This window comes from Quercus suber, unplaced genomic scaffold, assembly GCF_002906115.3.
Source record: "Quercus suber isolate HL8 unplaced genomic scaffold, Cork oak 2.0 scaffold_143, whole genome shotgun sequence".
NCBI classification, from domain to species: domain Eukaryota; kingdom Viridiplantae; phylum Streptophyta; class Magnoliopsida; order Fagales; family Fagaceae; genus Quercus; species Quercus suber.
Genome location: NW_027069604.1, coordinates 967,948 through 983,771, shown reverse-complemented (window position 1 = coordinate 983,771; position 15,824 = coordinate 967,948). Strand labels below are relative to the sequence as shown.

General features: G+C 33.0%; 1 protein-coding gene across 1 annotated transcript in view; it reads right to left on the bottom strand.

The window, feature by feature from the left end:
• LOC112036525 (probable LRR receptor-like serine/threonine-protein kinase At1g56140) overlaps positions 1–15,485 on the bottom strand; it is a 48,229-nt gene extending 32,744 nt beyond the window's left edge. Inside the window, 10 exon segments of the mRNA XM_065776837.1 lie at positions 11,485–11,550; positions 11,641–11,712; positions 12,037–12,108; positions 12,220–12,291; positions 12,387–12,458; positions 12,600–12,671; positions 14,229–14,300; positions 14,857–14,928; positions 15,176–15,247; positions 15,360–15,485. Of these exon segments, the coding sequence (XP_065632909.1) occupies positions 11,485–11,550; positions 11,641–11,712; positions 12,037–12,108; positions 12,220–12,291; positions 12,387–12,458; positions 12,600–12,671; positions 14,229–14,300; positions 14,857–14,928; positions 15,176–15,247; positions 15,360–15,412 (695 nt within the window). The 5' untranslated portion in view covers positions 15,413–15,485.
• Positions 15,486–15,824: the final 339 nt, after the last annotated feature.

Here is a 15,824-nt window from a genome sequence, read left to right as displayed (position 1 = left end):
TATGGCTTTGGAATGAAATTTTGACACCGTTCCAGTCAAAAAATAAACTTTTGACACGGTGTTATTTGAAATCCAAAACCTCTAATTTTTCGTCTTTCCCCATTATGTCATACTTGTCTAAATATGAGACAATTAAATATTTAGTTAATTTTTAATATGTTGAATATATATATATATATATATATATTTGGGTAAATTAAGAGTTTTTTTTTTTTGGAGACAAAATTGAGAGATTATTTAAATCTTCATAACATTTATTTTTTTAGAAATTAAGAATAATACTTTGCATAAATGCATAAAATGCATGTTAATAGAAAACATTACTAACATTATGATAATGGTGACAACTATGCAAAATAAAAATACCATTCAAATATGAATAATAAACCCATAAAAAGAAATAAGATCAGTCATAAGAAATTTAAAAAAAAAAAAGATTATTAAAAGGAAAATATACAGTTAAATTAAATGTACAATTATAAATTATTGAATAATTATTTATAACATCACCAGTTTTAACCATCAGTTCGACTTTATTCGGACAAGAGAGCCGGAAACTACTTCCTTTTTTGATTCTTTCATTGGTATGGTTTTTAAAATAATGGATAGAAGTACTGAAGGTGAAGGACTTGAGAAAAGATAAGGAAGCATGAGAATTTAGAAAGGAAAATAATAAAAAATAAAAAATGCAGATTTGTAGTGGAGGTTAGTGAGAGGATACACTTCTTGGAACTTGTATGTTTTATTAATACCATTACATGCTTGATTATTTACAGCAATACCACATTTGTTTTGTTTTGTTTTTTCATTCTTCATAACCAATAGATCACTCTAGAAATTATCTTTTAAAACTTTTAATTAGATAATAAATTTAAAATTTAAACATAATTATGTATCTAGTGTGTAATCCTGAAACGGTGCATACCAATACCAAAATATTTTGTTCTAATAGCCAATCCAGAATGGTCATTGAAAAAGAATTCAAAACCTTGTGGTTAATACAAATATAAAACCAATAATTGTCAAAAGTTGACCCCCTAAAAAAAATTTATGGAGTTGCCATTAGTCTAGAAAATTGGTTTCATTGTGCTAGATGGGTCTAACACCTTTTCATCTTATAACCTAGCCTCTGAAATTAGATCAATGGTTCATAAATTAAAATTTTTTCATATACTTTTCAATTTCTAAATTGTAACTAGGATTGAAGCCATATACTTTTTTTAGATTATATCTAGGACCAAAGTCATAATATTCTAGTTATTTTTTCAAGAAACGTACATTCAAGTATATCAATAAAAAATGACCTATTTTTCATTATGGTTTCAAATTTTTCCTACTAATTAAAATATGTGGGGACACTAGTGTAAAACGCTTAATCTACAGGGAGATATAAATAGTCAAAACTCCACTCTTGAGAGGCGTTAACATGACTCCACTCATTTATACAAGTTTGGCCTAATTAATGATTTGACAAGTTGAGGATGCAGTCTCTCATAGAAATACTTTGAGATCAGAAGTTCCCTGAACCCTTCTAAAAGAGAGAACATGATTCAATTCTTGGCGGAGCATCTCTTCTTCTTCACGTGGACACCATATAAACCTCTAGGGTTGGATACCAATTCCATAGCCATAATGTAGATCTGAAGTGTGTGTTGAAGAAGCAAAAGGTAAGAAAGACAACTAAAGGTCATGTAGAATCCGTAAAGCAGGAGGTCAAATGATTGTTCGAAGTAGGTGTAATACGAGGGGTACAATATCCAAAATGGCTTTGTAAAACATCTTAGAAAAAAAGAAGAGTAGGAACTGGTGCATTTGTGTAGACTTCACTGGCTTGAAAAAAGGCTTGCTTTAAGGACCCGTTTCCTCTATCAAAGATCAATCAGTTGGTGGATATGAATTCTAGCCAACCCTGGATGAGTTTCTTCAACTCCTTTCAAGGATGTACCCTTATTCTCGTCGATCATAGGAGTGATTGCTTCACTGTGATGTCATTCAGCTTAAAGAATGCAAGGTCTATATATCATAAATGGCCACCTTGATTTTTGAAGGATTGATAGGCAAGGCCATGAAGATCTAGATTGATAATATGGTCCTTAAAAGTAAAACGGATGCGGGGCATCTAAATGACTTAGCAAAGACCTTTAAGGTTCTCCAAGCTTATAAGCTTCATTTAATTGCTTCTAAATGCGAGTTTAACATGGGATGAAGAAAATTTTAGGGGTATTTAATGCAACAAAGAAGTATTGAAGTGAACCCTAATCATATTTCAGCGATTTAGAAGCTTTAGAGACTAAAGAATCCCTAGGAAGTGCAAAGACTTGTCGAGCTGATTGCAACCCTTAATTGATTCATCTCAAAATCAGTAGGCCTATGTTGATTGTTTTTCAATTTGTTGCATAAATGGAATAAAGACGAATGTGGAGACAAATATGACCAAGCATTCAAAACTTAGAAGAAATATTTATCCACAACACCCATCCTCTCTTCTCCAAAACCTAGAGAGCCTTTGTACCTTTACATGGCCGTATTTGAGCACACAATTAGTGTCATATTGATAAGAATTAAAGGGGATATTCAAAGTCTGGTGTACTATGTGAGTGAAACGTTGAGTGATGTAGAGACTAGATACATGCCTTTGGAAAAGGTGGAATTGGCCTTAGTTCACAATATTAAAACACTATCCCAGTATTTCCAAGCCTATACAACCATTGTTGTCATCAATTATCCGCTCTGAACACTATTGATTGCGTTAGATTTCTCTGAACGGATAGCAAAATGCGGGACATTACTAAAAGAATTAGACATACAGTATTAGCCCAAAACAACAGTCAATGGCCAAGTTCATTTGAATTTTGTAGAATAATTCACTTCCAAAACAAAACTGAACATTTCAGAAGCTGAGGAAATCAATGCAAGAGTTCAGATTCAGAAATTCGAACAAGATTCCATTTGGAAACTCTATGTAGATGGGGCATCCAATGACTGAGAAGCGGGAATACCTCTGGTTTTAATATCTCCCATGGGGTTGGTGATTGAATAGTCACTACCGTTAAAATTCCCAGTATCCAACAATGAATCCAAATACAAGGCCTTACTAGCAGGATTAAGATCTGGTCAGACACTTAGCATCACAAAGCTGAATGTCTACTGGGTTTCATAACTAGTGGCCAATGAATTGATTAGGGAGTACGCTACCCAGGATGACTTCATGGTTGCATATTTAGGGGGAATCCAAAAGGGAAATAAAATAGTTCAAGAAGTTCATTGTCTCCCAAGTTAGCCGAGGACACAATAGCCACATTGATTACTTAGTTACCCTGGCAAACTCAGTGGGTGCTGGGTTATAAAGAACTAGGAAATACGGATATTTTATTTAGGGCTTTTTATTTATGTTGTATCCATGTCATATTTAAGTCATACCAATGTCGTACCAACTATTTTATATTATAATTTTTAAAAAATTGCTCGTGTCACGGTGTCGTACCTATATCCATGTCCATGCTTCTTTGTCAAAGAACCATAACAGTAGTCCCTATTGCAACCAAGCATCAGCCAAGCTGACCTAGTCTTGGTCTTAAGTATCAATGTCGACCAAATTTGGATAGACCCCTCGTATCTTATTTGAAAAATGACTTACTGTTCAAAGATGAAAAATATGACAAAATTATCTAACAAAAGACTTCGAGGGTCTAGCTGTCATAAGAAAGCAAGATTTTTATCTGAATAAAGTAGTAGTAGATTAGTATTGTTATTTGCTTATATTCAAATTGATGAGGTTATCTTATGCTTGGTTAGTTATGTACGTTGTACAGTACCAGAGTTCGCAAAAATAAATATAAAGACTTTGTGTGAAGGTGGCATCTTGACCTTACACGTCAGTGCCAATGATCTATGAAAATAATGGGAATAGGTGAAGGGAGCTACGCCTTCATATATGCCAATAGTGTGAGCACCACGATTGTGAGGCAAAGGGGGCAAGGTTTGGTACACTGTGCTGGTCACCAAGCACTACCATAAGAGAGAAATTGGTCTTTCCTGGTCGAGTGCTGCACCACTCTCCACATTAGATAGTACACGCTTGGACCACATAGAAGGACACGTGTAATCCCCCCTTGGGTGTAGCCTTTCTCTCTATTTCGCTTCGTACTGCTCGCCATCACTCTCCCAGCTCACTCTCCATGCAGCAGGGTTTCTCTCTCTTCCAGTAGAGGAATGGTACTATGTATTAGCTGTCCTTAAGGTTTATAGGGATCAATAGAAATTAAACACCTGTCCATGTACAGCCAGCAACAGTCCTCATACTATAAAAGAAAAAGGTTGCTGAGCATCCTAGGTATTAGAATAGCAAAGAAGGGAATAGAGCAAAAGGGGAAGAGATGAATGAGGGAAAAAGATAGAAAGTGTATAAAAGGAACTTTGTAAAGTCGGTTTTCCAAAAGAAGAAATACGATATCTTTAGGGATAAGGACATTACAATCCTTAATCCCACCGTGGTTTTTCTACCCCGAATCATGGGGTTTTCCACGTAATTTTTTTGTTGTTTTACTCATTTTCCTCCCAATCTTGTTTTTACTCTCCATTTAATCACAAAAATATAATTTTTACCATTCTTAGCAAAGATGATGTTTAAATGTACTGTTGAGTTTTAAAAGTTCCTTAACATCATTCTTCAAAACTTAACTAGCACGTAAATACGTTAAATGTATTAATGAGAATTAAACATAAAACTAACCCAAAAATGTCTATTTTATCTCTCAAATTTAGGAGATTGGTTATCTCAAGTTGACTAACTATAATTTATATTTTATGCTAGAGAGTATACTAGAGAGTATTGTCATTTTTATATGGCTCTTGTACACATTCTCAGGGGGAGAAATTCCATCTAGTGCACATTTGTAGGGGGAAAAATTCTTAGGGGAGATGCATATACCAAGGAGAGAAGACTTTTGTTTTCAAGAAAACCATGTTTTGTTTGTTTTCTTGTTTGCTTTATGGTGCTTTGAGCTTCTATTAGCATCTATGTTTTATTGTTCTCATCGCATCGTGTTTGTGTGTTGGATATGCATACATCCTTATGCTATTATGTTTTTTTGATTGCATGTTCGGATGATCATTTTCTTTGCTATGTGATCATTGTAGTCATCTCCATATGACTATCATGTATTTTATCAAGTTGCTCATATGTTTTACATCTTGTTTATTTGATCGCATTTTACTTGTTACATTATACTTGTCCTTTTATTACTCGCTTTACCTTGAAGATTTAATGTTGTAAAGTTGAATTTATTCAATTATGTGTTGACTTTATTCCGTGTCAAAATTTGCTTGTAATTCAATATTTAGAAACCATGTATTTAGGTGAGAATAATGTAAGGGTTGTGTGTGAGAGAGTGTAAAAATTTGATCAAGAGTGTGCAACAAGAAGGTGACTCGTGACAAGACTTGCGACTGACTCGCGAGTGGTGATTTGCCAAAATGAAGCACGTGTAAAGCATGCAGGAAGATGAAGAGTCAGGCCAGCTAGATCATTACAAGACAAAAAGTATAGTGTGGCCTAGTCTGGTAACTGGTGACTGGAACTTACGACTCATCCCAGTTGCGAAGTGACTCGCTAGTGTACCTTATTTTGCTGAAAAATGACTTTTCACATTCCATCTCATACCTTACTATAAATACCCTTATACCCATGAAATGTAGAGAGCTTCTAGAGAGAATTTTGAGAGAGAAACTCTAAAGAAAAACAAGATTGATTCATCCACAATCTTATACATTTGATTCTCCAAATTTCTCTATTCTCACCCTCTCCATTGTCATATCCATGAGAGGATCATAAACTAAATCCTTACCTCACCAAATTCAGAGTAGTGAGAAGGTTCTTGGTGTTTGGGAAACAGTTTAAGAGAGAGCCAATTCATATTAGTTGATGCAATGAGATAATTGTGGAATCCGGAAAGCTAGAGAAGGGACAGTTCAGAGTAACCTTGTTGGAGCAAAAAGCTTGAAGGGCTTAGGTGCATTAGGTAGATTAGTCTTGAAGGATCTATTGCTATTCATATATCCCAACTGATTTTCTAATAGATCATTTACCGTTTGGAGGGCAACAGAGAGATTCTTTGCCGAGTTCTTTTGTTTCTGCTTCGATAACACGTGCCGGTGTTATTTTGTATTTGCATGTCTCTTTCCCTTATTCTTAACTTTTAATTTTTGCTGGTTGTGATTAATTAATGGCTTAGAATAGTTTGGTAATTTGGGTATTGCTTATATTTTATATTTCGCACATATATTATTTGAATATAAGCTTATATTGGAAAATTTGTATTTGGGGGTCTAAAAATTTACAAGTGTTTTATATACTAAGTGAGTTTTCATATGTGTTTTGTGCAAGTGTTTCAGGAAATAGGTATTTGTGTTCTATGTTCATCACATGTTTTAGATTTAGGTGTGAGTGAGTTTTGCTATTGTTTCCAAACTCATGTTTAAGTCTAGAGTCTGTTATAGAATGTTTTTGTCACGAAATAGCCAAAGGGGGAGATTGTTAAGTTATGGTTTTTCACATAACATTTGTGTTGACTTTATTCCATAACAAAAAATGTTGTAATTGCATTAATTTATTTCCTTGTATTTTGTGAAATTTTATTGTATTGGGTTTAGTATTAAGTTAGTGAAGAATCAAGCTTGCAATGAAGATCAGTACAGTTTTGTGACTATCTTGCGAGAAGCTCGTGAGTAAAGGTTCCCGCAAAGAGGCCACATGTGAAGCACATGATTAGAAATTGAAGAGTCATGTCAGCCTATCATTTCGCGAGTACTTCGAGAGAAAGACCATCTTAAGAGGTACCTGCGAAATTCTCTGCTTGGAAGATTTTGAATGTGATTTTTATACCATTCACCCATACTATATATACCTTCCTTACCTACAAAAGTGTAAGGAGGCTATTTAGGGAAAAAAAAAAAAACCCCTAGAGAGGTTTTTATAACACACCCACATTTAGAGAGAGAGCTACTCATCCTTAAGTGAGAAATCATTGTAATCTCTTCTCTTTCGTTTTCCCATTGTTATACCTTGAGAGGAGATTTGTACCTAAACACAACCCACACCTATTCAAAGTGTAAAGAATGTTTTGGAGCTTGGGAAGCATTTGAGATTTGCCAAAAGAAGTCAGAGATTTGCCAAAAGAAGTCAATAAGGCTTGGCAGATACAATCAGGCGGTATTGCAGGATCTAGATAACTAGTGAAGACAAGACTCCGAGAAGTCCGTTGGTAGCTAAAACGTGGATGGCTCAAGTACATTGGGTAGATTAGACTTGGAGGGTCTTTTTGATATTCGTGTACTCAAACTTATTCACTAGTGGATCGATTTCGACTTGGAGGGTTGCAGAGAGGTTTTTCGCCAAGTTCTTCAATTTTCTCTTCGATAACACATCTTAGTGTTTCTTGTGTTTGCATCTCTCTTCCCTTACTCTTTAAGCTTTATATTTATTGTTGCTTGCTTGTGGTTATGGCTTAGAGAGTAGTTCCGGTTATTGCGCATGTTTTACTCTTGTTTCGCATTTACATAAGTTAGAGTAAAAGCAATTAAGCCATAATTTTAATATTGGAGGTCTAAACAAGCTATAGTGTTTTCACACTAATTGAGCTTTCACATATAGTAAATTATCCTGGTTCACAACATTTGATATCAAAGCCAACAGATCCATCATTTTCTTAAAAGAAAAAAAATTCAATCGTGTTCTCATCCCACACTATTACACTATCCTCCTATCTACAAACCAAGGAAAACAACAGCTACCATACTTCCAGGTAGCTGCTGCAACACCTAACCAAAAAACAATTCTCGTTTTGTTTGAACCTTAAACTTTTGACCCTACCCAAACATCCAAAAAACAAACGCTACATCTACCTAGCAAGAGTGTTAATCATAGCAAACAAAGAATGGAGATCATGTCAAAGATTGTCAACCGAATGTTAGATATTACCAATGACATGCCCAAAAGCATAGCAAGGGTGCAAGATTCATGGGATCAAATAAAAGAGGTCTTAGGTAAACAATCCAATGTAATTTTGGAAATTAATGAACAATCAAAAGTTGAAGGATCCAATGAAATTTTGGAGAATCAAAGTGATGTATTCCAAGCATCACCAATAATTCTAAAGAGTAATATGTTGGAGGATGCACCTTCTATACAAATTGTGTTTGAGGATGAAAGGACTAATGAGGTGGAAAAGATGGATCAAGGGGATCTTCTCGTGATTTTGAATAAGCATAGTTTAATTTCACACATTGAATTTGTCATTCCTAATGAGTTCAAGGATGTGAAAATCAAGGTTCACAAATATGCTTAAAGAATTGGTGCAAGTATCCATGGTTCGAATTCTTATTCCTCAACTCTTCAAAGTTCGATGTCAAGTGTTCTCTAATCAATATGAGCAAGCACCAATTTTTATATCTCAAGATAATGTGTTGGATAAACTGTTATTTGAAGGGGAATGGAATGTTATGACCCGAGATAATGTGTTGGATAAATTGTTATTTGAATTATAAGTATTTAAATTTAGGCTTAGTGATAGATCTTTATTTGAATAAGGTAGTAGTAGACTAGTATTGTTATTTGTTTGTATTCAAATTGATTTCTATATTTTAGGATAGGATTAGTTCCTATGTTTTAGAATAGGATTAGTTCTTATATTTTAGGATTTGTTGATGGGGTTATCTCATGCTTGACTATTTATGTATGTTAAATGCATTAATGAGAATTAAGCTGTAAACCAAAAAACCCAAAATGTCTATTTTTCTCTCTCAAGTTTATGAGATTAATCATCTCGAATTGACTAACTGTTTTACATTCAGTAAATTATCTTGGTTCACAACAGCATCTATGGCTGTGAGACGGCTTAGTCACTCACTTACCAAGCAATCACACATGGCTATAACCTAACATTTAGATATTTGCCCTTAGCTAGGTTAAGAAATGTTATAAAGGCTAGAAATTCGCCCTAAACATCCATCTGTTTGCCAAGAACTTGAAGCTACTCTCAAGCTCTTCAATAGTGTTGTTTACTACCTGAAAGATGTTTGATGCACACACAAAGTAAAGTTATTAAAAAAAAAAAAAAAAAAAAATATCACCAATAATTCTAAAGAGTAATATGTTGGAGGATGCACCTTCTATACAAATTGTGTTTGAGGATGAAAGGACTAATGAGGTGGAAAAGATGGATCAAGGGGATCTTCTCGTGATTTTGAATAAGCATAGTTTAATTTCACACATTGAATTTGTCATTCCTAATGAGTTCAAGGATGTGAAAATCAAGGTTCACAAATATGCTTAAAGAATTGGTGCAAGTATCCATGGTTCGAATTCTTATTCCTCAACTCTTCAAAGTTCGATGTCAAGTGTTCTCTAATCAATATGAGCAAGCACCAATTTTTATATCTCAAGATAATGTGTTGGATAAACTGTTATTTGAAGGGGAATGGAATGTTATGACCCGAGATAATGTGTTGGATAAATTGTTATTTGAATTATAAGTATTTAAATTTAGGCTTAGTGATAGATCTTTATTTGAATAAGGTAGTAGTAGACTAGTATTGTTATTTGTTTGTATTCAAATTGATTTCTATATTTTAGGATAGGATTAGTTCCTATGTTTTAGAATATGATTAGTTCTTATATTTTAGGATTTGTTGATGGGGTTATCTCATGCTTGACTATTTATGTATGTTAAATGCATTAATGAGAATTAAGCTGTAAACCAAAAAACCCAAAATGTCTATTTTTCTCTCTCAAGTTTATGAGATTAATCATCTCGAATTGACTAACTGTTTTACATTCAGTAAATTATCTTGGTTCACAACAGCATCTATGGCTGTGAGACGGCTTAGTCACTCACTTACCAAGCAATCACACATGGCTATAACCTAACATTTAGATATTTGCCCTTAGCTAGGTTAAGAAATGTTATAAAGGCTAGAAATTCGCCCTAAACATCCATCTGTTTGCCAAGAACTTGAAGCTACTCTCAAGCTCTTCAATAGTGTTGTTTACTACCTGAAAGATGTTTGATGCACACACAAAGTAAAGTTATTAAAAAAAAAAAAAAAAAAAAAACCCTAAGGAATGCAAGAAGTAATGGATCCATTGGGATTATGACCGCGTCCCTCGTTGCAGGACACCAGGGGGATAATGACCGCGTATTGTCCTTGTGTAGGGAAGAGCTTATTGTCGTTTAGATGGTGAAATCGTGAAAGTTAACATCTTCGGGAATCATGTATTTCCTCCTAACTAGGCCATGCTACCCTTGGTATTCGCTAGATGTCAAAACTTACCCATTTGGAGGACAACAAACTACCAAACTAAACTCGAAAAAAAAGGGCTTAGAAAAAGAACCAAAGATGGGAAACAAAACGAACACATAGGATTCGCTAAAAGGGATAAGTGCTCGGGAAGAGAGAATCATTGTTCAAGAAGCAAGAAATGGACTTGAGAGGCGATAATCAAAAGTGAAGAGTGGGGAAAAGGGAATGCAATTTATAAGGGAAAACCGCCTTGAACCAAATATCAAGAGTTCAGCCAAGTAGCTACGTTATCATGGCAGTGAATGTCTCCTGGGAATGGGATAACCAGATAGAACGTTGGGATTGATAACTGCCACACTCATGAATCATGTTTGTCCAACCCATTAAATGGGAAAAATGCACTGGGGTCCATTCTCATATGAGGGAGAAGCTTTATGTATCTGATGTATGATATACCTCTTCTGTTAGGTGGGGGGTGACATTATCCAAAGAGCATTGGAGCAGGAGGGGATCCGGCATACCACTAGGACTTCAGTACTCCTAAGAATTAGGGCCGCAAACCAAAACCACATGTATTTAATCCCTAAACTTTTTTCTCTACATTTAAATTAAAGGGAAAAAAGAACCCATAATCGAGATTTGAAGGAGAGAAATAGTGAAATACCAGCAACTGAACAACCTTCTTGTGTGTGTATATCTGGAAAGACTGAGTGTCCTGTTTATAATATTCTTCGAGAGAATTGTTATTCCTCGGTCTTAAATGTGGTTCTCTAAAATTGATATAAATATATTTATTGAGTTTATTTCCACTAACCACTACAATTCCTTTACAAGATTTTAAGATGAAATACTCATTGTTGTTCTATACAAATATTACCCTAAAATAGCATAATGCCTATGAGTGATTGGAGCAGGTATAAGGGACTCCTGAATACAAACTTTTTATATTAGTTTTTGTGTTTTACTTAATGTTCCACTAATCATAACTTATTATTATTATATATCTTCATTTTAAAATTTGGCTATTTTATAAAGAAAGTCAAACAAATACATAACAAGTTGTGATTAGTGGAACATAAATGGAACACAACAATTATTTGAATTAGAAAACTGATTATTTGACTAAATGCAAACAATCTTTCCTATTTTTTTTTTTTTTTTTAATAAAACGTCTCCAGTACTTACATGTAGATGAGAGACCGACTTTTTCGAGTAGGCAGAGTGCCATCTAACTTATTGTTTCCAAGAGACCTGACAATGAAAACAATAGTACATTCATCAATACAGAGAGGAATCTGTTGAGATGTAAACATGCCCAGTCAAGAAAATGTGGTACATTACAAGTGAGTGAGAGAACTCATTAGGTAAAGAGAGTCTGGAATTTTTCCTTTTATACTGTTGAAGCTCAAATCCCTAAAAAAAGAAAAGTAATATTATCACATGGGCAGAGAAGTCATTACCAAATAGTTCCAAGATATATAAAACTAGTAGACTACAAGAAGTGGAATGAGAAGAAGATTTTAAAAAAATAAAATAAAACATTGGTCCTTCATTCGAATAATTTTTTAAGGGTATTTTACTTGTCAAATTTTAGTATTGACATAGTCATAAATTTTATGACATTTTTAATATTAAAAAAAAGACTTTATTTTATTAGTTGTTAAATTTTTTTCTTCAAAAAAATATATCTATCTTCACGTGTATCCCAATAGTCACCCTCCAATGGATATTACTTACAACTGTGTCAAATTTTGGTATCCTCCAATATTCAACGGAATTGAATCAGAAATGTTGTTATTCCTCAAATATCTGCAACACATGCAATTAAATTGTTATACCATATTCTGGAAGGGAAACTAAAAAGGAAAGAAAACATATTTATGAAATTTTGAATCATAGCCCGCTTTCCTGTTGCCTTACAAGATACTTATCGACTTCATATCTTTTATAAATGCCAGTGAAGAACCCCCATTAGACACATCGCTTATCATCCTACACCATCACACATGATATTGTTACTATTACGCATTTGCAAAAAAAAAAAAAAACATAATAAACTAAACTTTCTAAGAGATGTAGACGCTCACAAGTGTCTCATAGAGGTCAAATTGGAAAATGTTGACGGTATTGGACCTTCAAAAGAGTTCCCTTCAAGCCTCCTATGGAAGAATTTGGGTGTCATAATTTATAAAATTGTGCACAAATTTTTCTTTTTAAGAATAACAACAATTTTTGACATTGACTTTGTAGTGTAACAAAAACTTGAGCTTGATTAATCATGATTTACAAAATTGACTTACAAAAATCTAAGTGATGACCAATTCCCTATGAATTCTGGTATCCTGCCTGTGAGTTCATTGTCTGATGCCCATCTGATACCAAAAGAAGTATTTCCTCAAACAATTCTCAACCATATGAAACTTTTTTCATTAGGTTTTACATTGTACTAGTTATATAAATCTTACATTGTAGACTAGACAAGTATGTACAATGTAAGATTTAATTATATTGCTAATACAATTTAAATTAAGAATTTTCCTTTTTGTTAATATCTAAGATACACATTTTAAGTTTAAGTGAATTCTCATTTGTGATCAAGTTAATCCTCCACTGCCATTAGAAAGCCACCCAATAATTAGCTTTAAAAACAATGTTGTTTTGTTAAGAACTTTATAGCTCAATTGGTTGATATTTTCTAATGTTTTCTTCTAATTTTTTAATATTACAAAAATTATTGCATTTTTTAATGGCACTTTATCAACACATCTCTCTCTTGTAATCGTCGTCAAAGAAAATCATATGCATTGCAAAACAACTTTAACCAGGCCGACTCAAGACCTAAGCCAGTTAGACCCCAATTTGTTCCAAAATTTTAAGGGCTTTAAGATGTCCATTAAATAGACAAAAGGCCCCAAAAGTTTTGTAAATAAAAAAAAAAAAATCCTATCATTATAGAATGATTATTGATTTTTTTAAAAAGAAAAAAGAAAAAAAAAATATATATATATATGGGTATATTTTTTTTTTCATCTCTAAGCAAAACTATAAAATAAATACTGAGCTAATAGAAATCTAACACTATATATTGAAATCCTTAACTGTTAAAAGAATGTAATGAGCTTGCTATGAATGTGCCGAATAATCATTGAAAATCAAAATTTCTTACAACTTGTAAAAGAAATTAATAAAATCTAAATAGAAAAACTATATTAGTAATTTTGCTTCTCAAAAAAAGAACATGGTTTTAAAACATATATATTTGATTAAATAATACTTAATTAATATTTAAATATTAAAAAAGCTACTAAATTTAATCATCCTAGACCTTATAATGTATTGACCCGACCTTGCTTTGACATGGGGTTTGCTACTCTCTCCCAGTCCCTCTATGACCTAGACTAACTCCTTTGCCCTATGGTCTCTCCACCACACCAAACACCATCCACCACTCCAAACACCATCCTTCTTGACGAGTTGACTGTTGCAATATAATCTCCCTTCTTCCTTTCTCACCCAATACAATCATAGTTGTCATTGTCATATCGTATATCGTACAATATATATATTAATGACAACTATGATTGCAATAGTGCTTCAATCGCATTTATTATTCTTTAATTAAAATGAATTTTAGTAATATTTTAATATATATTTTCAACAGTTTTTACTATAATTTAGTATTTAAATTTTCTTTAATATAATATTCAATGGTATGTTTCTAATGACAATGTACAAAAGAACTTACTTGATAACTAAAACAAACTTTAAGGATGAATTTAAAAAAATATATATTAGAGACGAAAACGAGAATTTATCCTAACTTACAAGGTATAATTTGATTTAAAAATTTTTTTAATTATATTTACCATTATCTAGATTTTAGAAAGTTTCAATGGAGAAAAGGAGAAAAGTTGTGAGCTAGTTCTTACACAAACTGAAGGTTTTTTAAATTGGAAAATGTTGAAGGAATCTCACCGCTAAATCCACAACTATGAATGTATCTGTCAAGGTAAACAATGTACATGTAAATTTACTGACAATAATTAAATAATTCAACAACTGAAAGACAAGTCGCAACTGTCAAGCCATTATTCAACTCTCATTTAATTTGCTAACTATTCAAGAGAACTATGTTAAAAAATTCTCATGGTATGTATGCTTGAACTAAATATCTAAACAATGTGATTGTTTGGCATCAATTCTTTGCAATAGCTGTATAATATGCCTAAATCACTCTTGTGGTTACTAATTTACTATACCATATGGCTAAGAAACTGATGTAAGGAACATAATAACTTTAACAATATATTGCTGACATAATTTGTAGTGGTTTTAGTAATATCATTTTCACTTGGCGGTTTATTATTGGCATCATTTTTATCATACACCAATCACTATAAACCATGTTAGCAATAGTAAAATACAATTAAATAGATTTGCAGCACTAACAGTACTGAAAATGTAAGTTTAGCATTATAGTTGCGAGTTCAAAATCCATTTATTCGTCTGTAACTCATCAATTTAAATTAAAAATAAGGACAATGGCAGAGATCTTACATTAAGTCTAATTTCTTTAAATTCCCAAGTTCAGATGGTAGAGAGCCGGTGAAGTTGTTTGGCCCCAAAAACCTAGAAAATTAACAAGTAAAAAAATAATTACATTATAAACCTAGAAGTTGTCTGATAAAAATAAATAAACCAAGAAATTGCTTCTCATTCAGATCATCAAGGATCGAATGAAATGGGGAAAGCAACAGAATTGATATACACCTGCATCAGGGTCAGTACTATTAGATTACAATATTTGTGGGGCTTCTTCGAAACTATTACGACTATGTATCCGTTATATATATATATATATATGAGGGAAACTTACAATCGTCTTAAATCAGTAAGATTTCCAAGTTCCTTCGGAAGCTCCCCTGATAATGCATTAGCCCCAAGCCTCCTAATTTATTAAGCATCAAGGGGGGAAAAGAAAGAAAGTTAGTTAAGAAATATTATATATGTACTATGTACTATGTCCTATGAGTTTCAAATAAAAATCCAGATGGGCTTACAGGAATCGTAATTGCTTTAGGTTGCCAATGGATGACGACAGTTTACCTGTCATGTAAGTTTTGCCTAGATTTCTGTCAGAAATGGAGGAAACTTAGCATGTTAGAAAAGTCAAAAGAGAAGGTGCTGGGTCATATAATGCAAATTTCAAGGTCTAATCTCAATCCGAGGTTACATGAGGAGAGAAATTATTTCATATATTGGAAGGAGGATGTCAGCAATGTCTATTGGTCCTCATATATTGCCAATGAGTTCAATTTAATTGATTAATCACCCATCTCACAATCTTAATCATCATCCAAATCTATATATATATATATATAAGCAAAATCCTCATGTTAAAGAATATAAGGTTCTACCAAGTGGCGCATTATATGAAATTCTTTAAACTTAGACTTCTACCCCATCTAATTTAGAATTTATGTCAAACTATTAAATAATTGTAGATGCATTTATTTCAATGTATT